At 37.1% G+C, this 23,819-nt stretch overlaps 2 protein-coding genes and 2 long non-coding RNA genes across 9 annotated transcripts in view; 3 read left to right on the top strand and 1 right to left on the bottom strand.

Annotated features, from left to right (window-relative positions):
* Positions 1-151: 151 nt before the first annotated feature.
* LOC119485561 (histone H1-beta, late embryonic) lies at positions 152-1,975 on the bottom strand. The gene is made up of 5 exons (XM_037765259.1): positions 1,777-1,975; positions 1,430-1,686; positions 1,236-1,350; positions 1,101-1,153; positions 152-514 (listed from the first exon to the last, which is right to left on the bottom strand). Exons 1-5 carry the CDS (start codon positions 1,859-1,861, stop codon positions 209-211), a joined length of 816 nt encoding a protein of 271 aa, XP_037621187.1. The 5' UTR covers positions 1,862-1,975; the 3' UTR covers positions 152-208.
* Positions 1,976-4,399: 2,424 nt separating this feature from the next.
* Positions 4,400-23,819, top strand: part of LOC119494335 (flocculation protein FLO11-like) — a 75,149-nt gene continuing 55,729 nt past the window's right edge. Inside the window, exons 1-4 of one of the 3 annotated variants that reach the window (XM_037780150.1) lie at positions 4,400-4,941; positions 5,052-5,078; positions 5,366-5,647; positions 5,808-6,104. In XM_037780150.1, coding sequence (XP_037636078.1) covers positions 4,908-4,941; positions 5,052-5,078; positions 5,366-5,647; positions 5,808-6,104 — 640 coding nt within the window. In that variant the 5' untranslated portion in view covers positions 4,400-4,907. The remainder of the gene's footprint in view (positions 4,942-5,051; positions 5,079-5,365; positions 5,648-5,807; positions 6,105-23,819) is intronic. The other 2 variants (XM_037780154.1, XM_037780164.1) reach the window with 2 other exon arrangements.
* On the top strand, positions 6,525-16,959 carry LOC119494400. 4 transcript variants are annotated; one of them, XR_005208190.1, is made up of 8 exons: positions 6,525-6,924; positions 7,005-7,073; positions 7,431-7,532; positions 7,891-7,909; positions 8,509-8,540; positions 8,642-8,679; positions 8,774-8,834; positions 9,145-9,797. It is a non-coding gene; the product is annotated as an uncharacterized LOC119494400 (long non-coding RNA). The 4 variants fall into 4 exon arrangements; XR_005208191.1 differs by lacking the exons at positions 8,509-8,540; positions 8,642-8,679; positions 8,774-8,834; positions 9,145-9,797 and adding exons at positions 15,195-15,226; positions 15,331-15,368; positions 15,463-15,523; positions 15,834-16,959 and having other exon boundaries at positions 6,525-7,073; XR_005208189.1 differs by having other exon boundaries at positions 6,525-7,073.
* LOC119494424 lies at positions 13,226-13,804 on the top strand. Its single transcript, XR_005208212.1, has 3 exons — positions 13,226-13,288; positions 13,440-13,499; positions 13,592-13,804. It is a non-coding gene; the product is annotated as an uncharacterized LOC119494424 (long non-coding RNA).

The following is a 23,819-nucleotide window of genomic DNA, read 5'->3' as shown; positions in this document are numbered from 1 at the left end:
AGTGGAAGGCCATTAGTCAAAATCAACTTATGTTGAATATATTTTTAATTTAGGATATACCTTTAGCCTACTGTATATCCTGAAAAGCAGAATCATGCATCACAGAGTCATGCTCCAAATACATTGAACTTAGAAAGCACACAAGATCTCCAAAAAAAATTAAGATTTTATTGCAAAACAAAAACAGTATGACAGTCAATTATAAAATTTACTTTGCAGTCTTCTTCCCTCGTTTCCCAGTCGCTTTAGCAGCAGGGGCTTCGCTGCCTGCTTTAGCAGCCTTGCTCCGAGACGCCTTTCCTGCCTTTGTCTCCTTAGTGGTCTTTGCTGCTTTAGTTTTGGCTGGAGGCTCAGAGGCTCCGTCATCGTCATCATCATCATCATCATCATCATCGTCGACTGCAGCTTTTTTTGCTTTTGGCTTCTTTGCTGGAGCAACTTTTGAGGCAGTAGCCTCTGGGGCAGCATTCTCCTTTTCTTTCTTGGACTTTTTGGGAGGTTTTGGTTCTTCTTCCTGAAATGGAGAAAAAAAAAAAAAAAAAAAAAAAAAGTCAGACTGGGCTGTAGCCAGAATTTTTTAAATATTAGATCATAAGTGCAAGCAGTCCTGTCAACCCCCAGTGAAATGTACATCTTGAAATGCTGTAATTTGGATAGTTTCCATTTTAATTAGGCCTAATTCACATTAGTTTGTATTTCTACTGAACTGTTAACAGGACACTGAATAAAAGAGCATGTATGCTCAGCCAACATACAAGAATAGGTTAAATAAATTAAAGAGATTGGCCTACATTTAATCAGATGTAGGCGCCAGAGTTTCTAGATGATGGCCTTAAAGCCGTTTTCTAATTCTCATATCTGCCAGGAATAAATTCTGGCAATTTTCTTTAAGTTAATTGTGCATTTATCTTGGCCAGAAAATGGTCAAATAAGACACCCAGGTGTCAATATTGGTCACCTTTTAAAAACCATGTAGGCCTATATGTGCAACTTCAAATAATAAAGGCCAGTTTACTGCAGGCCAGTATATATTCCCAGATAATACAGCAAACATGAACACTTGTCATTGTTTTCCATGCAGAGCACACCAACAGTCTCACCTCCTTTGACTCAACCTCTTCATTTGCAGTCTCTTTCTTCTTCTTCGTGGCACCTTTAAGAAGTTACAGGCTATTAAAAACATATTATAAGGTGATTTACAGGAGGTTGTAGTCATTTTTAGGTTTTATTCATACCTGCTTTTTTGGGCTTCTTGGCTCCATCCTTGGCTGCTGCTGCTTTGGGTGCTTTTTGCACATTAGGATCTGCATTCTCAGTTTTGGGTTTTGCCTCCTTGACTTTTGGTGCAAGCTGCAGAAAGGACAAGAAAAGACCGGATTAATGACCCATTATTTGACTTGTTTTGATGAAGCTGACTTTGACATCTTACCCTGAAGCTCCCTGTTGCTCCTGCAGTCGCATTGGCGTTGGCAGGACGCACCAACGTGCCACTCTCGAGTCCTTTCTTCAGCGCTTTACGGACGAAGGTCTTCAACCTCACCAGATCCACGGAGGGGTAATTCTGTTTAATATAACTCTGTATCGCTTGGGATGAAGCCCCTTTACGCGAGTCCAGCTCTTTAAGTGCTTCTTTCACCATGATCGCTGTGGAGGGATGAGTTGCAGGTTTGCGCAGCGTCGCAGCATCTAGACAGCAAAAAAAACAACTTGGCGTTAGTTTTAAATCATGAGTTCAACAGTCACACATCTTTTTGTTTAAATGAAAAACAAGCAGACCGGATTTTTTCTCTTCCACTGATGCATCACTGGAGGTCGGTGCAGGTGGATCAGCAGAGTCTGCTGCTGGCTTTTTAGGAGGCATTACTGACAATTCAATATAAAAAAAGATAAAACAAGAAAACCCTCAGCACGTTACGTGAAGCCTAAAACAATGCTACAACTGCACGTCTCCGTCTTTATGCAGCTGCTTCCGGTAAAATGACACCAGGTGAATCACATCAGCATCAGGTGAGATTCATTAGGGGTTGTTAATTAAAGCCAGCAAGGAGCGTGGCCAAATGCTTCATCCACCCACTTAAAAACAACAACAAAAAAGATTTCTTTATTGAAATCGATGCTCATTAACAGAGGTACAAACAGATACATAGACAGTTGAAAAAAACAAACAAAAAAGACAAACTAAACTAACTTTCAGTATGTTAGAACCTACAATATAAATATTTTCCACACAATCTTCTGAATTAAAAGGTTGATCAACAGCACCAGGGTTTTGTAGAAGTATAATAAGGACACTTTCTGGTAGCTTCATCCACCTACATGAGGCACTATAGACACCTACATGTGTCATTGTACCTCACCAAAGTCCAATTAATCTTTTGCAATATTTTAGAGAAATGCTTCTCATTTTGAAAAATATGAGGATTGTGCAAAAGTGCAAAATCCTACTTCCAATAATCGAGAAAATGTCTTAAAACTTTAAAAAAAAATCCCACTAAATGTGGATAAAAAATAATCAGACATAAGGTGCACAAACCAAACCTCTCACTGTTGTGTCAGATATGGTTTTCTATTCTTACCAGATTACAAAAGCAGCTGCATAGACGTGGTCTCTATGTATATTGGTATTTCTATAGCCTTTGTTTTGGCCAGCCTTATAAACTGAATGTAGGTCGTCTACACACCGGTGCAGCCTTGCAATAGCCTAACTGTCATATTGAAAATAAGCTATAAATTGAGAGATAGCAGGCCCTGTGTGTGCTGACATGGAAGGACTGACCTACTTTGTACTTTCATCTCATGAATACAGTCTGTAAAGTAAAGATAAATAATAAATACATTTAACTCAATGTAGAAAGAAGTAATGCTGGAACTAACATTCAATGGTTTTGTCAATGAAATGTTTAAAAGCGTGTAACATTACTAACTACAGTAGGCTACATGTGGAATTGCATTCATTTAACAGATAAATATGGATAAAATAGCCTCACTGGCCTTATTAATGGGTCACCATGGCAACAATTTGCATGGGGTTTTTCCTCAATCATATGCGAATATAACACTAACCTTTCACTGACTGTCAGTCACTGACTTCAACATCCACTGACACTATACACTATAATATATGAATACTGTCAAACTGTTGTTCACATATATTATTACAAATAGAGAACAATATCACTGATTCAGCAATATTCAGTATTTTCCCCTTCACAACTAAGAAACTCATATATATTACTGGCTATTGTCCTTTGAAAAACCCATTGGATACTTTTGACCTTCCTGTTTTTACCGTTCACATGTGTCTCTCCCAATACCACTACACATTTATTGGCCTCATCATTTTTAATAATGCGGTACTTTGACTACAGAAACCATAAAATAACCCCATTCTGTTATCTTGCTTCACCAGGTAGCCCACACTCTGCTATGATAGATCTAAATATACAACATGTACTGGGGCTTTACAGGCGATTTCAAGTACAGTTGTTGTTTGTGGCTCGTCCAGCGTTATTAATTCTGATACTTGCTGTGGTTTTTCTGAGAGCAGGTTCTGAAAATTAGACTTGTGCCCGTCAAAGTCAGTCAGGTATAGTTTTTGGAGGATTTCTGGACAGTATTAGTATTCAGCATCACCATGGTTGACTGGACACCTGCTATTGGTCATCCTCATGTGTGAGTTAAACCTCTTATCTTATAGATTCTTGTGCACTAATATGGGTACATTTTCATTTTCATTCAAGCATCAGATTAATGTTGCAATCATTCTGCATTTCACTAAAGTTTCTGATAAGTTGTTATTGTGTTTATTTCTCTTGTTAGCACAATGTTTTTTCCAACAGATTCCTTTCATGTGATGAAAGCACATGGTCAGTCCCTGATATCTTAATATTATTTTTCATGGCCAGTCTTACTTTTACCACCATATGAGAAATCCATTTCAGTCCGCTATTAATTTGACAAATTTGACACATAGTTTGGTTGTACAGTGTGTTTTTTTGTATAATCATATATGTATGCAATTAAAGCAGCAGTGGGTAGAAATGGAGTAAATATGATTACAAAAGTTATTTTTATAAAACGGTCACTATATGCTGACAGCAGTGCATGAGACAGGTAATCACAGGAAAAAAAAAATCACGTGCCTCTGTGTCCTCTGGTGTCCGCCGGTGCTCCTAATGTCATCTGCAAGCTTTCACAGACCGGAGGAAAACAACCAATCAGAGCCGAGCTGGAGTCTGCCGTCTCTGAGCAGCTGTCAATCACTCGCGAACACCGATCAAGCGGTCAAACTAGGCAGCGCTGATCAAATATGAATCAATATTCTGTTACTGTAATGCCTATTTCTCTCCTCAAATGTTTTCAGAAACATCTTGTAGTGTACTGACTAGCTGTGAAATGAGAAGTTTGTGACCCGGCAGCCATGGTGAGATCAGGTTGGGGAAATACCAAGCACCGCCCACCAACCGGAGCAGGCAGTAGCCTATGGGTAAAGTAAAATGGGGAAACGTGGGGTCATTGACCTTTCTGGGACATTTCAGTGGTGAATGGTCAGGACAAAAATGGACTAACTGCATGTTCGGTTAGAGCAGACCATGAACATGCAAAGCGTGTGTGAACAGGTGTGAGCAGTTTTTAAACAAATGACAAACTCTTTTTCTAGTTCTTCATTTAGTCTATGTAGCCAATCTAAATATATTACATGTTCTAAGTGTTTTATAAAGTGCTTTGAAAAGCAAGTATATGTAAAGTGTGGGTGTATCTGTGGCCTGTTAGGTTCAGCTTTGGTGCTAGCTGTGGTTTTCCTGAGAGCAAGTTCTGCAAAATGAAAAAGGAAATTAAGGTCATCAAAGTCCACATAGTCAAACACACAAGTACCTTCTATATGTACAGTCTTCTTCAGCTTCATCATGGCTGGACGCCTGCTGTTAGTCGTCCTCATATGTAAGTTAAACTTTATTAAACTTTTACATCAGGTTGAAAGAAATACAACATTAACATTATACATTTACTATTTATTGGTTTATTGATTTTATTGATTTATTCTCCAACAGATTTCTTTTCCAAGATGAAAGCAGAAGGTCAGTACCTGAGTTTAATATTAGTTTTCATGGCCAAGTGAACTGTTATCACAGTAAGGACAGTTTAGTAAAGTCTGCAATTAATTTGACAATTTTTACACATAGTTGGCTGTATAGTACTTTTAGTCTATTTTCTATGCTGTACAATAAATCACACTTGCTCATTAGGAATTATTATTATTTATCTTAATGCAACTGTGAAGTATCTGATAAAACAAACAAATACATTTATCATCAGAATAATTAAATGTAATTTTCAGTTATCTAATATATACTTACATTTTCAGCTCTTCTTCAACCTAAACTGACAGTGAATCCACCGGTGATCACAGAGACAGAAACAGTCACACTGGACTGTCAGACTCCATCATCTGTTAATGTGTCTCCGTGTTATTTTCACGTTGTAAGAGGAGGACTTGGCAAAAGCCTCCTTTGTCGTCAGACACTGACGGGAACTGAGCTGCTTTTGTTGGTAAATCAGAGTTCACCTGCTGAGGTTAAACTGACGTGTTTTTACCTTGCAATGACTTCATCTCCTGACAGTGACACGTCATCCATCATCATTCGACGTAAGTGAACACTATAGTATGTCCACATTTGGGTTTGGTCTTCAGAAGAAGAAGAGATAGAAGATTTAGAATGGGCATCCTCTGCCATTATACATTTATCATCAGAAGTATTTTATGCAATTTTCTGTTTTTTTAATCCAACATATACTTATATTTTCAGCATCTCTTCCACCTAAACTGACAGTGAATCCACCGGTGAACAACGAGACAGACTCAGTCACACTGATCTGTCAGACTCCATCATCTGTTCCTGTGTCTCAGTGTAATTTCAACACTTTAGGTGGAGGAACTGTCAATAGCTTCTCATGTCGTCAGACACTGACGGGAACTAAGCTGCTTTCGTTGACACATCAGAGTTCCCCTGCTGAGGTTGAAGTGACGTGTCTTTACACTGTAAAGCTTGGAGACAAAATGTATCCATCTCCACACAGTGTCACATCCTCCATCACCATACACAGTGAGTGATTGTTTCTTACTTCTACTGATATTATTATGTCTTGCTAAAGTATCAGCACAAGAAAAATTGTGTTGTGTAATATTTCAGGTATGAATTTGATTTTACAAACCGCAGAACAAATAGAAAAAAACTGATTTAACAAAGGTAAAGGTGATCAACATTTTTGTTAGTCTGAAATTTTTTTTTATTTCAGATTATTTTGGACTGATCAATGATAGACTTGAATGCAATTTCTTTGTATAACATATTATAGACACATCGATAGCAAAATGCTAACTCATATCCGGGTTTAGGTCTCATTCCTGCAGCACTCTATTGGGACTGCGCAAATTAGACATGCATTAATATATATATAAAGGATGACTGCATCTGTTTTTAATTTTTTGTCATTTGAAAATTGAGACAGTGTGACATCAGAATCATAATTAAACATTCTCACTGTATACTTACGGATATATACAAAATACAAATACACAAATAATAAGGCTGTCCAATGCAGTTGACTACAGAAATATTTATATATTTGTACACTGTCTCTATTGTGGAGAGAGAGTCAAGCATGACCCAGATGATGCCAACATATAGTATGACCACAGATAGGACATTTTATACATTAAGGAAGCAGTCCAGAACATTATTACATAGCATGAGCCGACATCATTCAATGGACAACATTAATAACATTCTCCTGACACTCAGGTCTACATTTAAACAGCTACATTTATTATAATTACTGCTCAGGGTCTTGGGCTCTGAAATTGGGGACATCTAGGCTGCTGGGTCTACGAACCCTTAAGACCTGAAACATCCCTCTCAACAGGTATATCTTTGTTTAAAATCCAGTATGTCTATATATATATATATATATACATTTTTTTTTTTTTTTTCCTGGCTTATTAGGTCTGACTGTCAGCAGTCCTGGTGCTTTCACTCCTGTCCCTCCTGCAACACCAGTGTCAAGTGATGACTGTAAGTATCTCAATGATATGTGGTTTTTGTCTTCATTTATGTCATTATGCAACAGGTCTGACTACTGTCTATGAAAACCATGACTATATCAAAATCTATTGGACAGATTCCCGTTAAATTTGACAGGCACATGCATGATCTCGAGATGACGAAGCCTTTTCATTTTTAGCTTTGAGTTTGAGTAAGAATGTCTCCCTCACACATAAGATACTTATAAACGGGCAGAGTGCCATGAAATTTGCTGAAAATGTTCCTGCTATCAAGGGAATATCATCAAAATTATTTGATTTTAAGGAGCTTGTGTTTCTTCTTGTCCCACCACCACCAAACTGGCACTCGTTGATGGTCTCTGTTCAGTCAAACAGCTATCGAAGTTGATTGTAGTTGTGACTGTTTGTGGAGTATCTGTGGGCGTCATCCTGCTGGGATCTGCAGTTCTTTCAATCACAAAAAGGACCGGTAAGAATGCATTAACCTCAAGAAAGTTGTGTCCAACAAATGTCCAATAATCATGTTTACAGGCAATACAAATGTTGGCAACGTCTTGCATTTAGACCGTGAAAAGAAAAAAGCAAACATACAAATAAAACCTACTTGGATGAATGGACTTCACACATGCTTTATTCTTATTCTGAAACCCAGCTGCTCTTGTAGGGAATATTGGCACTCGTTGATGGTCTCTGTTTTCGTTTTTTCAAGTAAAGCATTAAGAGTGGCTTTTATATCCAGTATAACCACTTTTATGGGATTATTAAAGTTTCCCAACATAAATGATCACTTGTTGTTTATCATTTTCTTTTCTTTCTGCATTTCCTAGGAAAATGTGTTCGCCTCAGGTAAGAAATATTTTTTTTCAAATATTTCCTGGTAAAGTTGAGAGAGTAATAATATGTATGTTCTTCATCATCATCACTCAGTTGACATAGTTTCAGGCATTCATTCTTACCGTAGTCCTCTTCTGGCAAACAGCTTAAGAGCATTGGGATGTTAGACAGGAAAGAGCTGGTCCACCTGCAGTCAGAGACTGTTATGCCAGAGACACTTAGTGATTAAGTGTTTGATCATTTATTGGTTATTCAGTTAGATTTGGTGTAAAAGACTCATAACTGATGGCTGTAAATATAAAGTACATGAACAATAGATGCTTGCAAAGGCAACAAATCCAAAATGCTCCAAGAGAGGGAGCTGCAGCAGCAAATGGTGTTGACATGACACAACTGATGCAAACTTCAGTGCTCCACCTGAATAAATACGATGGTCCAGTCCATGTTATCCCAGCAGATTGTATCATTCACATCATAGAGAGATGTTTGTTGAGAATAATACTATATTCTTCTTCAAATTACATTCTTTGGCCATACATATGTTTTCTGCTTTCCTCTGTAATGAAGACATGCTCTTTATGAAAACCTTTTTTTACTCCTTTGCCTTTTAGCCCAAAAGCCAACACCACCGGTAAATCAAAATGTATGTAACACTGGATTATAACCAATTATTTATAAACACATGTTTCATGTACTTTACATTTTAGAGTATAGTTTATAAAATTGTTTTTTTTCTGTTTTTAGATGTGTGTGGATATATGGAAAATCTCAACATTGGAGAGGTAATTAAAAACATCTGTATCCATTCATTCAGTGATCACGCTGTCCTGGATAAGGCTTCTCTCACTTTACCTTCCCTCTATCCTTCTGATAAAGTACCTGCCGAGTGGTTACGATGAAACTTACAGTATCGTCACTTATGAATTCAGCAAAATTGGTGAGCTGTTTTTGTCTTTCTACCAGCTTGAATGTTTTTTTTACAGTATGTTTAATACACATTATGGGGAAGAGGTTTAATTATTAGTATTTATTTATTTTTTAGTATGTATGACTACTACTGTATGGGTTGTACAATAGAATAAATAGATTACACATTGTTACATTACAATTCCTGATGTGTTGGCAGTGTGGCAGGACATAAATTGAATGTGCAACTGGTATATTTTAACAATTGCAGGATGCAGGAAGACTTAAGGAACTTAAAAGCGCCATCAAGTCATGTCTGGTTGTTTTATTTCCCCCACTAGAGTGACAAACGTTGACCGCAGCACTTCAGAGGAAGCAGCTGCATCAGACCAGAGAGATGACGTGTGCAGCACTCGAAAAGCTATAGTTATAAAATTGTGTTTCTCGGAAAGATTTGAGATGGGTCTAAAATACTTTGGATTGGTGGGGTTAAGTCCATTTTTTTTTAAAGAGGCTGGAATTTGTTTAATCTAACACAAAGTATAACAATCTTTTGAAACAGGTGAGTAAGCTCGTCAACTGCCTATAAACATGTGGAATATTTATATCTAAGGAATACTAAAGAATATTCACGTTTAGGCAAAAAAACGTTTATACAATCATGATAAAGAAACTAGGAGCTCTTCCATATTAGACTCCTCCAAAATAATTATATACAGTGTACATTTTAGCTTCAATATTTTGGTGAAATTATTGACCGTGTGCTGTCAGGTATGTTCCTTGTGGGATATATTTTCTGAGATAACGCATAACCGATAATCAATCAATCTATTAAGTAGTTCCAGTAGGAAATTATTGCATTATTTACCACTTACTTTTTGTTTTTACTGCTTATATTCTATAATATCTATAAACAATGTTAAACCTATGGCCTGTGCTACTACTCTGTGTGTGTGTGAAGGTCAGCCAACAGGATGAGGTGTGAAAAACGCAAACGCATGCTTTATATGGCTATGATAAACTCTTGTTTTGCCAAGCTTACAGAGATAAATTATTAGAACCGGTCCCAAAGAGATAAGTTGTTGGAGAGACCAGGTACGCCCAGCTAACAAGGGAAGATGTAACAATTAGACGGGGCTGCTGGTAGACAAGGTACCGTTTTTAATAGGCTGAAGCCATGGGACAATGCATGGGTGGATTGACCAAGAAAAAAACTTAGTTGCGCTACATAAGATACGGTAATGTTTTGAAAATCATCAGCATATATGGTTAAAGGAAAAAGGCTGGTGAAACAATAGTGGGGTGAGGGGTCTGTTTTCCTCAACAAGCCCTACAGAAAAAGGAGCTATTGAATAAATGTATGTCTTTTTACTCTGGGTTCAGTCTGCTCCATGGCCCAGCTTGATTTACCTGTACTCTGTCTTGATTTTACAGTAAATCTTTATTACATTGAACTCTACTTGATTTGTCTGAATTATTATTTCAAGAGTAATTATAAAGCGTGGTAGGGAACCTGAAGACATCTGGCCCAGCTGAAGGTTTTTCACACACATCCTTAAAGCTCTTAAAGTAAAAGGGTACAATGCAGCGGTGACATGTGAAAACTGCAATTAAAACGGTCCCTCTCTGCTAATTCAGGGTAAAATATTAGTATTTGGATTAACCGTCTTGAGGGTATCGGTGAGTTGACAGGTGGACAATTGATATCAGTTTTTAGTTTTAATTTTCCCCAGGCAGTAGGTAAAGTAAAGGAGTCCATGGGAAACATGTTGGCATTGACTTTACTTCAACTAGAGCAAACAATGAAGAAAGAAAGAAAGAACTATGAAGTGAAACGTAGATTTCAGTGGTGAATGGTCAGGACAAAAATGGAAGAACTGCATGTTTGCTTAGAGCAGACCATGAACATGCTAAGTGTGTGTATAGGTGTGAGAAGTTAGAGAACAAATGACGAACAAACTCTTTCATTTTATTCATTTAGCCAACACTGTGGTCGACTTGATCTAAATATATTTCATATAAGTTTTTTATAAAGTCTTAAAAAGCAAGTAGATGTAAAGTGTGGGTGTTTCTGTGGTCGGTTCGTTTGTCAGGTTCAGCTTTGGTGCTAGCCGTGGTTTTCCTGAGAGCAAGTTCTGCAAAATGAAAATGACACTTGAGTACATCAAAGTTCACACAATCAAACACACAAGTATCTTCTATCTGGACAGTCTTCTTCAGCTTCATCATGGCTGGACGTCTGCTGTTAGTCGTCCTCATGTGTAAGTTAAACCTATAGATTTTTTCATCATTAATGTAGTCTATCAGAAACTAATGCATGTTCATAGTTGCAAACATGACATTAATATATAATGTCAGCCATTATGTATCAGCATGTTATCTACACTTATGTTTTATCTTTATTATGGATTTCATGTTATGTGTGTTCTTATTGCCTGTGTTGTTGCTCTGTGCTTTTTATTTGTGAATGTAATGTGGAACTGCAGTGCAGAGTCTAGATTCCCCATCGGGACAAATAACACATATCTTTGTCTTAATATTCTACATTTTGTGAAGGTATTAATGAATTATTATCATGTCTATTTACTGTATATTGTTAACACTTTATATTTCCAACAGATTACTTTCACGAGATTCTAGGAAAAGGTCAGTCTGTGATCTATTGCCTTTCACGACCAGCTGTACTGTTTTCTATCACATAATATTATCAAATAAATGCAACTATTAAGTATTTAATATAACATATGTCTACCTCTAAACTTTCAGATCTTCCACCTAAACTGACAGTGAATCCACCGGTGATCAAAGAGACAGACTCAGTCACTCTGGACTGTCAGGCTCCACCATCATCATATGTTCCTGAGTCTCTGTGTTATTTCTACACTGTGGGGCGAGAAACTGCCAGAGTCTTCTCTTGCCTGCAGACACTGACAGGAACTGAGCTGCTGAGGATGTCCCATCAGAGTTCACCTGCTGTGGTTAAACTGAAATGTTATTACACTGTAAAATTTGGAGACATATATTCTTCATCTCCACACAGTGACACATCCTCCATCACCATACGCAGTGAGTGACTATTTTCCCCATTCTTTGATATGTTATCATGTCGTGTTAGTGGAAGATATCTCAATGACGTGATGTTATATTTCAGATGTTTTTAAGGAACTGAATAAAACTAATAAATTCCCATTAAAATGTCACCGGTGTTACATTTAGCATTTCTATGTTTACAGTTTTGTCAGTTTGATAAATTGCTTTTACTTTTCAAATGGAAACGGCCACTCAGTCGTTAGCAAAAAGCAGTGACGTAGGTTACAGCGCTGATGCCCTCTATAACAGCATGGACGTCTTTAAATATACAACTAATCAACACATCAGTGGCAGCATTACCTGTGTTTCTCCTGAACCAAAGCAGACAGAAATATAGTCTGGAGCTGCTCAGTTTCCTGTAGCTGAAACTGAGGTCAAATGTTTTGGCTAAGTTTTACAATATAAGCTAATCAATAAGGTTATGATTAATGTGAATGCTAGCATCAGCTGAGTCAACGTTAGCTGTGCTAAGTTTGGATATAAGTGTTGACAGAGTGACTGATCGACATCGCCATCCCTAGAGCCATGCCACTACATGTTCACGTGTGTAAATGTTGTACTTAAAGGAACAGTGTGTAACATTTCGGGGGATCTATTAGCAGAAATGGAATATAATATTCATAGCTGTGTTTTCATTAGTGTATAATCATCTGAAACTAAGAATCGTTGTGTTTTCGTTAGCTTACAATGAGCCCTTCATATCTACATAGTGAGCAGGTCCTCTTCATGTTGCTCCGCCATTTTCCTACAGTAGCCCGGAACGGACAAACCAAACACTGGCTCTAGAGAGAGCCTTTCACGTTGTTACGTTACCTGAAGGCCACCGTAGTTCTCCAACACGCTTGTGAAACTGCGGTAACGTGAGCCTCAGAGTGTAAAACCGTGGTACCGCCAGCCACCGTCTGACTTCCGTAGCTCCTAAAGTAGTGTTATTATGGTGAGGATGGCCTCTGAGCGAGGCGAACAAGGCGTTACAACGGTTTTCCACTCAACTGCTCAAGTTACAGCAGTCCTGGAAAGGGAGGAGTAAGCGGAGGGGGATTCAGTTGGTTGCAATCTGCAGCCACACCACTAGATGCCACCAAATCTTACACTCTGTACCTTTAAGACATTGTACAAATAAGAGAAATAGGAAAAATGTTAATTTGTACCCACATAAAATTGACAGACACAAATCCGTCCCCTGGAGATGTTGTTGAAAGAGAATCAATCATGGCCTCCACAAAATCAGCATCTACTATGACCACAGGTACATGTTATACATCTAAACAGTAATCCTGAACATTATTACATATCACTTCTATAAAAGATTTTCTTTGTGTATTTATTCACCAGATTTGACTACTGAAAAGCCTGGTGCTCCCACTTTTGTAACTCTTGTGAAACCAGCATCAGGTAACAAAATAACAGATGTATCATATGTGACGTTAGTTAATCACAAATTATGTTTTTCTTCTATTGCTGCCCGCCTTGCACAAATGCCCCGTCCCACACAGTTGTCCACACAGGAAGCTGACAGATACAAATCCATCTTCTTTTGTTGTAGATCTTGTGGAAGAAGAGTCACACATGACGCAGTCTAAGCCGACATCTACTACGACCACAGGTAGGACATGCTATTCATTTAAATAGAAATCCAGAACATTATCACGTAATCACGTTATTATGAAAGTTTAAAAAGTTGTATTTATTCACCAGGTCTGACTGTTAGCAAGTCCCATGCTTCCACTCCTGTAACACCTATAAAACAAACAGGTAACAAAATTACAGATAAAGTGTGACTTTAAATAATCACAAATCAATCCGTGTTTCTGAGTATTATGACTATTTTGAAAAGTACTTTTCTTCATTCACCAGGTCATACTGTTGGTACATCAAGTGACTCGGGTAGTTCTGTCTCTACTTTCATAACTTCAGGTGACAAATACTTTCTCAATGATTCCCACTGACTTTGTTAAATAGTTTTTTTGGGGCATTTTATGCCTTCATTCAATAGTGATAGAGGAAAAATTACAGGAAATGAGGAAGCGAGATGTGCAGCAAAGATTTATCTAGAAACAAAATGTTGAAATATGTCATTTTAATATTTATTTTAATATATATTTTTTAATATTTTCACTGTTGAAACTTCTATGGATCTGGAATCAGAAACCAATATTACAGGTGAGCATAAATGCCAAGACGTATTGCTGTGAATGTTTTTATTTTATTTATTACAGTAGGACAGACACTTCATAAGTCTAACACTAAAGCTAGTTTCTTCCCTGTAACCCCATTAAACCCAACAAAAAGCACGTCATTACTTACAGATAGACTTCTGCATTTAATTAATATGAAAAATGAGATGCAATTCACTTTAGTAAAGTATTTTTCTGAGTTAGTTAAGTTAGTTTGAGCAATGCAAACATGTCCTTTTTGCAAAAATATGAACAAAATGTTAACAAACATTTAATATTTTGATGTTAGAAATTGTTACCACCTTGTGGACACATACTGTATTATATGTTTCTGCTGGGTTTGAGCAATATGTATTGCTCTTCTGTGTCACAGTGAAGCAACCTGTTGTGATTAAGATCCTGAATTCAGTGATTCATTATGTTCACAACTTTATTTACATGTTAAATTCATATCAGTTGCAAAGCAATACATTGTCCTTCATTTTTATATTTGGTGTGCCATGCACTGGAAGACATTCAGTAGGTACACAGTCTTCCTGCTTTCTATTTACAGTGTATTCAGTTTCTTGTATAATTGTATACATTCATTCTTACCGTAGTCCATTCTTACCGTAGTCCTCTTGTTGCAAACAGTTGCAGATTAGGGGCCTTGTTGATGAGCATTGTGATGTTAGACAGGAAAGAGCTTGTTCACCTGCAGTCAGACTCTGTTATGCCAGAGACACTTAGGGCTTAAGTGTTTGACCATTTATTGGTTATTCAGTTAGATTTGGTGTAAAAGACTCATAACTGATGGCTGTAAATATAAAGTACATGAACAATAGATTCTTGCAAAGGCAACAAATCCAAAATGCTCCAAGAGAGGGAGCTGCAGCAGCAAATGGTGTTGACATGACACAACTGATGCAAACACAACTTCAGTGCTCCACCTGAATAAATACGATGGTACAGTCCATGTTATCCCAGCAGATTGTATCATTCACATCATAGAGAGATGTTTGTTGAGAATAATACTATATTCTTCTTTAAATTGCATTCTTTGACCATACATATGTTTTCTGCTTTCCTCTGTAATGAAGACAATGCTCTTCATGAAAACCTTTTTTTACTCCATTGCCTTTTAGCCCCAAAGCCAACACCACCAGTAAATCAAAATGTATGTAACACTGGAATATAACCAATTATTTATAAATACATGTTTCATGTACTTTACATTTTAGAGTATAGTTTATAAAATTGTGTTTTTTTTTCTGTTTTTAGATGTGTGTGGATATATGGAAAGTCTCAACATTGGAGAGGTAATTAAAAACATCTGTATCCATTCATTCAGTGATCACGCTGTCCTGGATAAGGCTTCTCTCACTTTACCTTCCCTCTATCCTTCTGATAAAGTACCTGCCGAGTGGTTACGATGAAACTTACAGTATCGTCACTTATGAATTCAGCAAAATTGGTGAGCTGTTTTTGTCTTTCTACCAGCTTGAATGTTTTTTTTACAGTATGTTTAATACACATTATGGGGAAGAGGTTTAATTATTAGTATTTATTTATTTTTTAGTATGTATGACTACTACTGTATGGGTTGTACAATAGAATAAATAGATTACACATTGTTACATTACAATTCCTGATGTGTTGGCAGTGTGGCAGGACATAAATTGAATGTGCAACTGGTATATTTTAACAATTGCAGGATGCAGGAAGACTTAAGGAACTTAAAAGCGCCATCAAGTCATGTCTGGTTGTTTTATTTCCCCCACTAGAGTGACAAACGTTGACCGCAGCACTTCAGAGGAAGCAGCTGCATCAGACCAGAGAGATAATGTGTGCAGCACTCGAAAAGCATTTTGAAGTTATACAATTGTGTTTCTTGGAAAGATTTGAGATGAGTCTAAAATACTGTGGATTGGTGGGGTTACGTCCATTTGTTTTAAAGAGGCTGGTATTTGTTTAATCTAACACAAAGTATAACAATCTGTTGAAACAAGTGAGTAAGTTCGGGTCAACTGCCTATAAACATGTGGAATATTTATATCTAAGGAATACTAAAGAATATTCACGTTCAGGCAAAAAAAAACATTTATACAATCATGATAAAGAAACTAGGAGCTCTTCCATATTAGACTTCTCCAAAATAATTATATACAGTGTACATTTTAGCTTCAATATTTTGGTGTAATTATTGACCGTGTGCTGTCAGGTATGTTCCTTGTGGGATATATTTTCTGAGATAACGCATAACCGATAATCAATCAATCTATTAAGTAGTTCCAGTAGGAAATTATTGCATTATTTACCACTTACTTTTTGTTTTTACTGCTTATATTCTATAATATCTATAAACAATGTTAAACCTATGGCCTGTGCTACTACTCTGTGTGTGTGTGAAGGTCAGCCAACAGGATGAGGTGTGAAAAACGCAAACGCATCCTTTATATGGCTATGATAAACTCTTGTTTTGCCAAGCTTACAGAGATAAATGATTAGAACCGGTCCCACAGAGATAAGTTGTTGGAGAGACCAGGTACGCCCAGCTAACAAGGGAAGATGTAGCAATTAGACGGGGCTGCTGGTAGACAAGGTACCGTTTTTAATAGGCTGAAGCCATGGGACAATGCATGGGTGGATTGACCAAGAAAACAAACTTAGAGGCGCTAGATAAGATACGGTTATGTTTTGAAAATCATCAGCATGTATGGTTAAAGGAAAAAGGCTGGTGAAACAATAGTTGGGTGGGGTGTCTGTTTTCCCCAACAAGCCCTACAGAAAAAGGAGCTATTGAATAAATGTATGTCTTTTTACTCAGGGTTCAGTCTGCTGCATGGCCCAGCTTGATTTACCTGTACTCTGTCTTGATTTTACAATAAATCTTTATTACATTGAACTCTACTCGATTTGTCTGAATTATTATTTCAAGAGTAATTATAAAGCGTGGTAGGGAACCTGAAGACATCTGGCCCAGCTGAAGGTTTTTCACACACATCCTTAAAGCTCTTAAAGTAAAAGGGTACAATGCAGCGGTGACATGTGAAAACTGCAATTAAAACGGTCCCTCTCTGCTAATTCAGGGTAAAATATTAGTATTTGGATTAACCGTTTTGAGGGTCCCGGTGAGATTATAGGTGGACAATTGATATCAGTTTTTAGTTTTAATTTTCCCAAGGCAGTACAGGTAAAGTAAAAGAGTCCACGGGAAACATGTTGGCATTGACTTTACTTCAACTAGAGCAAACAATGAAGAAAGAAAGAAAGAACTATGAAGTGAAACGTAGATTTCAGTGGTGAATGGTCAGGACAAAAATGGAAGAACTGCATGTTTGCTTAGAGCAGACCATGAACATGCTAAGTGTGTGTATAGGTGTGAGAAGTTTGTGAACAAATGACGAACAAACTCTTTAATTTTATTCATTTAGCCAACACTGTGGTAGACTTCATCTAAATATATTTCATATAAGTTTTTTATAAAGTGTTTAAAAGCAAGTAGATGTAAAGTGTGGGTGTTTCTGTGGTCGGTTCGTTTGTCAGATTCAGCTTTGGTGCTAGCTGTGGTTTTCCTGAGAGCAAGTTCTGCAAAATGAAAATGACACTTGAGTACGTCAAAGATCACACAGTCAAACACACAAGTATCTTCTATCTGGACAGTCTTCTTCAGCTTCATCATGGCTGGACGTCTGCTGTTTGTCATCCTCATGTGTAAGATAAACCTATAGATTTGTTTTTATTATTAATGTAGTCTATCAGAGGCTAATGCAGGTTCATAGTTGCAAGCATGACATTAATATGTTATGTCAGCCATTATGTATCAGCATGTTAACTACACTTATGTTTTATCTTTATTATGGATTTCATGTCATGTGTGTTCTTATTGCCTGTGTTGTTGCTCTGTGCTTTTTATTTGTGAATGTAATGTGGAACTGCAGTGCAGAGTCTAGATTCCCCCATCGGGACAAATAACACATATCTTTGTTTTAATATTCTACATTTTGTGAAGGTATTAATTAATTATTATCATGTCTATTTACTGTATATTGTTAACACTTTATATTTCCAACAGATTACTTTCACGAGATTCTAGGAAAAGGTCAGTCTGTGATCTATTGTCTTTCACGACCAACTGTACTGTTTTCTATCACATAATGTTATCAAATAAATGCAACTATTAAGTATTTAATATAACACATGTCTACCTCTAAACTTTCAGATCATCCACCTAAACTGACAGTGAATCCACCGGTGATCACAGAGACAGACTCAGTCACACTGACCTGTCAGGCTCCACCATCATCATATGTTCCTGAGTCTCTGTGTTATTTCTACACTTTAAGTGGAGGAACTGCCAGAGTCTTCTCTTGTCTGCAGACACTCACAGGAACTGAGCTGCTGAGGATGTCCCATCAGAGTTCACCAGCTGTGGTTGAAGTGAAATGTTATTACACTGTAAAACATGGAGACATAAATTCTCCATCTCTACACAGTGACACATCCTCCATCACCATACGCAGTGAGTGACTATTTTCCCCATTCTTTGATATGTTATCATGTAGTGTTAGTGGAAGATACCTCAATGACGTGATGTTATATTTCAGATGTTTTTAAGGAACTGAATAAAACTAATAAATTCCCATTAAAATGTCACCGGTGTTACATTTAGCATTATTCATGTTTACAGTTTTGTCAGTTTGATAAATTGCTTTTACCTTTCAAATGGAAATGGCCACTCAGTCGTTAGCAAAAAGCAGTGACGTAGGTTACAGCGCTGATGCCCTCTATAACAGCATGGACGTCTTTAAATATACAACTAATCAACACATCAATGGCAGCATTACCTGTGTTTCTCCTGAACCAAAGCAGACAGAAATATAGTATAGAGCTGTTCAGTTTCCTGTAGCTGAAACTGAGGTCAAATCTTTTGGCTAAGTTTTACAATATAAGCTAATCAATAAGGTTATGATTAATGTGAACGCTAGCACCAGCTGAGTCAACGTTAGCTGTGCTAAGTTTGGATATAAGTGTTGACCGAGTGACCGATCGACATCGCCATCCCTAGAGCCATGCCACTACATGTTCACGTGTGTAAATGTTGTACTTAAAGGAACAGTGTGTAACATTTCGGGGGATCTATTAGCAGAAATGGAATATAATATTCATAACTATGTTGTCATTAGTGTATAATCACCTGAACCTAAGAATTGTTGTGTTTTCGTTAGCTTACAATGAGCCCTTCTTATCTACATAGGGAGCAGGTCCTCTTCATGTTGCTCCGCCATTTTTTCTACAGTAGCCCGGAACGGACAAACCAAACACTGGCTCTAGAGAGAGACTTTCACGTTGTTACGTTACCTGAAGGCCACCTTAGTTCTCCGACACACTTGTGAAACTGCGCTAATGTGAGCCTCAGAGTTTAAAACCGTGGTACCACCAGCCGCTGTCTGACTTCCGTAGCTCCTAAAGTAGTGTTATTATGGTGAGGATGGCCTTTGAGCGAGGCGAACGGCGTTACAACGGTTTTCCACTCGACGGCTCAAGTTACAGCAGTCCTGGAAAGGGAGGAGTTAGGGGTATTCAGTTGGTTGCAATCTGCAGCCACACCACTAGATGCCACCAAATCCTACGCACTGTCCCTTTAAGACATTGTACAAATAAGAGAAATAGGACAAATGTTAATTTGTACCCACATAAAATTGACAGACACAAATCCATTCCCTGTAGATGTTGTGGAAAGAGAATCAAGCATGGCCTCCACAAAATCAGCATCTACTATGACCACAGGTACATGTTATACATCTAAACAGTAATCCTGAACATTATTACATATCACTTCTATAAAAGATTTTCTTTGTGTATTTATTCACCAGATTTGACTACTGAAAGGCCTGGTGCTCCCACTTCTGTAACTCTTGTGAAACCAGCATCAGGTAACAAAATAACAGATGTATCATATGTGACATTAGTAAATCACAAATTATGTTTTTCTTCTATTGCTGCCCGCCTTGCACAAATGCCCCGTCCCACACAGTTGTCCACACAGGAAGCTGACCGATACAAATCTATCTTCTTTTGTTGTAGATCTTGTGGAAGAAGAGTCACACATGACGCAGTCTAAGCCGACATCTACTACGACCACAGGTAGGACATGTTATACATTTAAATAGAAATCCAGAACATTATCACGTTATTTTGAAAGTTTAATAATTTTTTTTTATTCACCAGGTCTGACTGTTAGCAAGTCCCATGCTTCCACTCCTGTAACACCTATAAAACAAACAGGTAACAAAATTACAGATAAAGTGTGACTTTAAATAATCACAAATCAATCCGTGTTTCTGAATATTATGACTATTTTGAAAAGTACTTTTCTTCATTCCCTAGGTCATACTGTTGGTACATCAAGTCACTCGGGTAGTTCTGTCTCTACTTTCATAACTTCAGTGAAACCAGAATCAGGTGACACAAATACTTTCTCAATGATTCACACTTTGTAAAATAGTTTTTTTTTTTGCATTTTATGCCTTCATTCAATAGTGATAGAGGAAAAATTACAGGAAATGAGGAAGCGAGATGTGCAGCAAAGATTTATTTAGAAACAAAATGTTGAAATATGTAATTTTAATATTTATTTTAATATATTTTTTTAATATTTTCACAGTTGAAACTCCTATGGATCTGGAATCAGAAACCAATATTACAGATGAGCATAAATGCCAAGATGTATTGCTGTGAATGTTTTTATTTTATTTATTACAGTAGGACAGACACTTCATAAGCCTAACACTAAAGCTAGTTTCTTCCCTGTAACCCCATTAAACCCAGCAAAAAGCATGTCATTACTTACAGATAGACTTCTGCATTTAATTAATATAAATAATGAGATGCAATTCACTTTAGTAAAGTATTTTTCTGAGTAAGTTAGTTTGAGTGATGCGAACATGTTCTTTTTGCAAAAATATGAACAAATAACTAACATTTAATATTTTGATGTTAAAAATTGTTACCACCTTGTGGACACATACTGTATTATATGTTTCTGCTGGGTTTGAGCAATATGTATTGCTCTTCTGTGTCACAGTGAAGCAACCTGTTGTGATTAAGATCCTGAATTCAGTGATTCATTATGTTCACAACTTTATTTACATGTTAAATTCATATCAGTTGCAAAGCAATACATTGTCCTTCATTTTTATATTTGGTGTGCCATGCACTGGAAGACATTCAGTAGGTACACAGTCTTCCTGCTTTTGTGTTCAAAGTGAAACTGACACTTGTTTGTGGTTTCCAAAACAGAAACATGGACATGGATGTTGGTGATAGGTGCAGCTTGTTTTGGAGGTGTGATCTTACTGGGACTGGCACTTTTCTGTACCAAAAGATGTACGGGTGAGAACTTGATTCATGTGTCCAATAAAGCTTGAATGTATTTTTCCTCCGTGTTTGTGGGAGCTCTCAAAGAATCTGAGCAGCAGACCAGGCTGAGAGAGCTAATGCCACTTATTAGACACATACGTGAACATAAATCTCAGTTAAATCAACAATCTGAACTAACGCCATGCTTCTCTCTCTCTCTTTGTTTTTGCATTTTTTCAGAAAGATGTTCCAACAAGAGGTAATTTAAACCTTTGTTTTACTTTTTCAGCAAAAGCTGAGTTAGCAGTGAGGTGTTATCTATCACAACTGTTCAGCTTATTCACAGCAAGTAGCAGCAGCAGGACATTAGTTGTTGAATCAGTGTAGAGAATTCATTCATCCACACCATTTTCCCTGTTAAACCCTGGGCTTTAAAGTAGAGGTCAGTGGTCTCAGAGGTGTTTGGAGAAAGAAATATATCCCTCTGGATATTCTGTTTACAGTGTATTCTGTTTCTTGTATAACGAGGACTCACTCTATTAAAACCTTTCCTTTTCCTTGTATTTCTGTGTAGGACACAAGCCAGTGTAACCGGTAATGTACTCATTTACATTGTGTTACTCATATATACAGCAGTATATTGCATTTATATTTTGGTCTTCTAGTGTACTGAGGTGTGTTTTACATCCTGTTGCAGATGACTTAATGTGCATGAGAACTCTTAACCACAGAGAATCGGTAAATTAAAAACCTTGTTTCTCAGATGTAACATTCACATCACCTAAAATAATCAAACATTTGAATAGCAAGGCTCCTCAAGGTGAAAAGTTATTCATGATTCCTCTCACTTCCTTCCTTTTAGTTACCTGCAGGTAATGCTGAAGCCTACAGTGTGATCACCTCGGTACCTGCTGCTGACTGTCCTACTGGTGAGCTGCTTTTCGCTTTACACCTACATGAATGTAGTTCTTGTACAGGGTGGAAAACAGGTTTTATGCTGTAATAGAAATAATGTAAAAATATTCTCAATTTATTTGCAACATTACTTATTGAGAAAATGTCTTTTTAAAAATATACCAGAAGGTGTGTACTATAGTATGAATAATATAGTTAGATTTATATGCTTTTATAACTATATAATTGAATAAGCACCACAACAACAACCCTAACTCATTTTAGTGTATCACTAGCACGTGTCCCAAAATATGGTAGCCCTAAACGGGCATGATTAAAACATTTTTTAAAAATGACATTTTCTTGAGATAACAAGATAATTAACTCATTATTACGAGAAAACAAAAGGTTGTTTTCTTTTATTTCTTAAAATGTTTGGGTCACATCATGGTAAATGCATTCAAACTAGGCATGGCTGACAGTGATGGACTTGGTGAAGTTTGTTGAAAGATACACGTGTGACTACGTTCGGTTTTCAAAATAAGGGTACAAATATATGGAAATGAGATCCATTGGATTATATTCACCACAAGTATAAAACATGTTACCTGTGCTGTGTCAATTATAAATTACAAAGAAAATACCACAACATTTTGAGGGAAATGTCTTTATCTTTTGATTTTTGGTTGCTGGAAAAAATGTAAATGAATAATTCCTAACAATGACTGATACATTTGAGTTGACATCTATGACTACAGACACAAAATCCTTCCACTAACTTTACCAAGTCCATCACTGTCAGCCATTGATGCATACATCCGTTTTGTCAGCTCGATCTGGGCCGTTTGAATGGACTTACTGTCAGCTGATTTGACCCAAACATTATAAGTAATAAAAGAAAACAACCTTTTGTTTTCTTGTGATAACGTGTTAATTATCTTGTTTTCTCGAGATAACAACCTAATCAACCCGTGATCTCGAGATAACGGCATTAAAAAAATGTTTTAATCATGTCTGTTTAGGGCTTCCGTACAAAAAGGGGCTTTTGTTTCCATAATATTTTTACTGGCTTGTGATACAGGCAGATATTTAATCACTGAAGAATTATGTCTAAATTTAGAGCACTATGACGGTGCAATAAAATGCCAAACTTGACAGTCATCTTAGTGTGTTGTTCTCTCTCTCAGGTTCTGAGAAGCTGAAGGGGAAAGAACCTCAAAATGAGGATGTAAGTGAGACATGAGGCACAGTGTCGAATATGTTTGCAATATAGATATATGCTATAGATTTAAAGGGCTCTTACAGTTGGTTTCTTTCTTCTCTAGTCTGACATATACCGCGTGTACTCCACCATCTCTGAGGAGCCACCTCCATCAGCCCTGAAGGACATGGTGTACAGCACTCTGCAGACACATTGAAACACAAACCTTTTTATACTGTATAAAGAAACAGAAAGCTGACAGCCTAAAGAACCGTTTTAAAACCTTGTGTAATTTCTTAAAATACATTTTTAA

The sequence above is a fragment of the Sebastes umbrosus genome, chromosome 1 (genome assembly GCF_015220745.1).
Source record: "Sebastes umbrosus isolate fSebUmb1 chromosome 1, fSebUmb1.pri, whole genome shotgun sequence".
Taxonomy (NCBI): Eukaryota; Metazoa; Chordata; class Actinopteri; order Perciformes; family Sebastidae; genus Sebastes; species Sebastes umbrosus.
Note: the sequence above shows the minus strand (reverse complement) of the source record. Positions and strands in the feature narration are given on the sequence as shown.

Coding starts and splice junctions, on each gene's coding strand:
- LOC119485561 (XM_037765259.1), bottom strand. CDS start 1,861: ATGCCTCCTAAAAAGCCAGCAGCAGACTCTGCTGATCCACCTGCACCG. Junction 1,687..1,776: donor AGTGGAAGAGAAAAAATCCG/GTCTGCTTGTTT, acceptor TTTGCTGTCTAG/ATGCTGCGACGCTGCGCAAA. Junction 1,351..1,429: donor GAGCAACAGGGAGCTTCAGG/GTAAGATGTCAA, acceptor TCCTTTCTGCAG/CTTGCACCAAAAGTCAAGGA.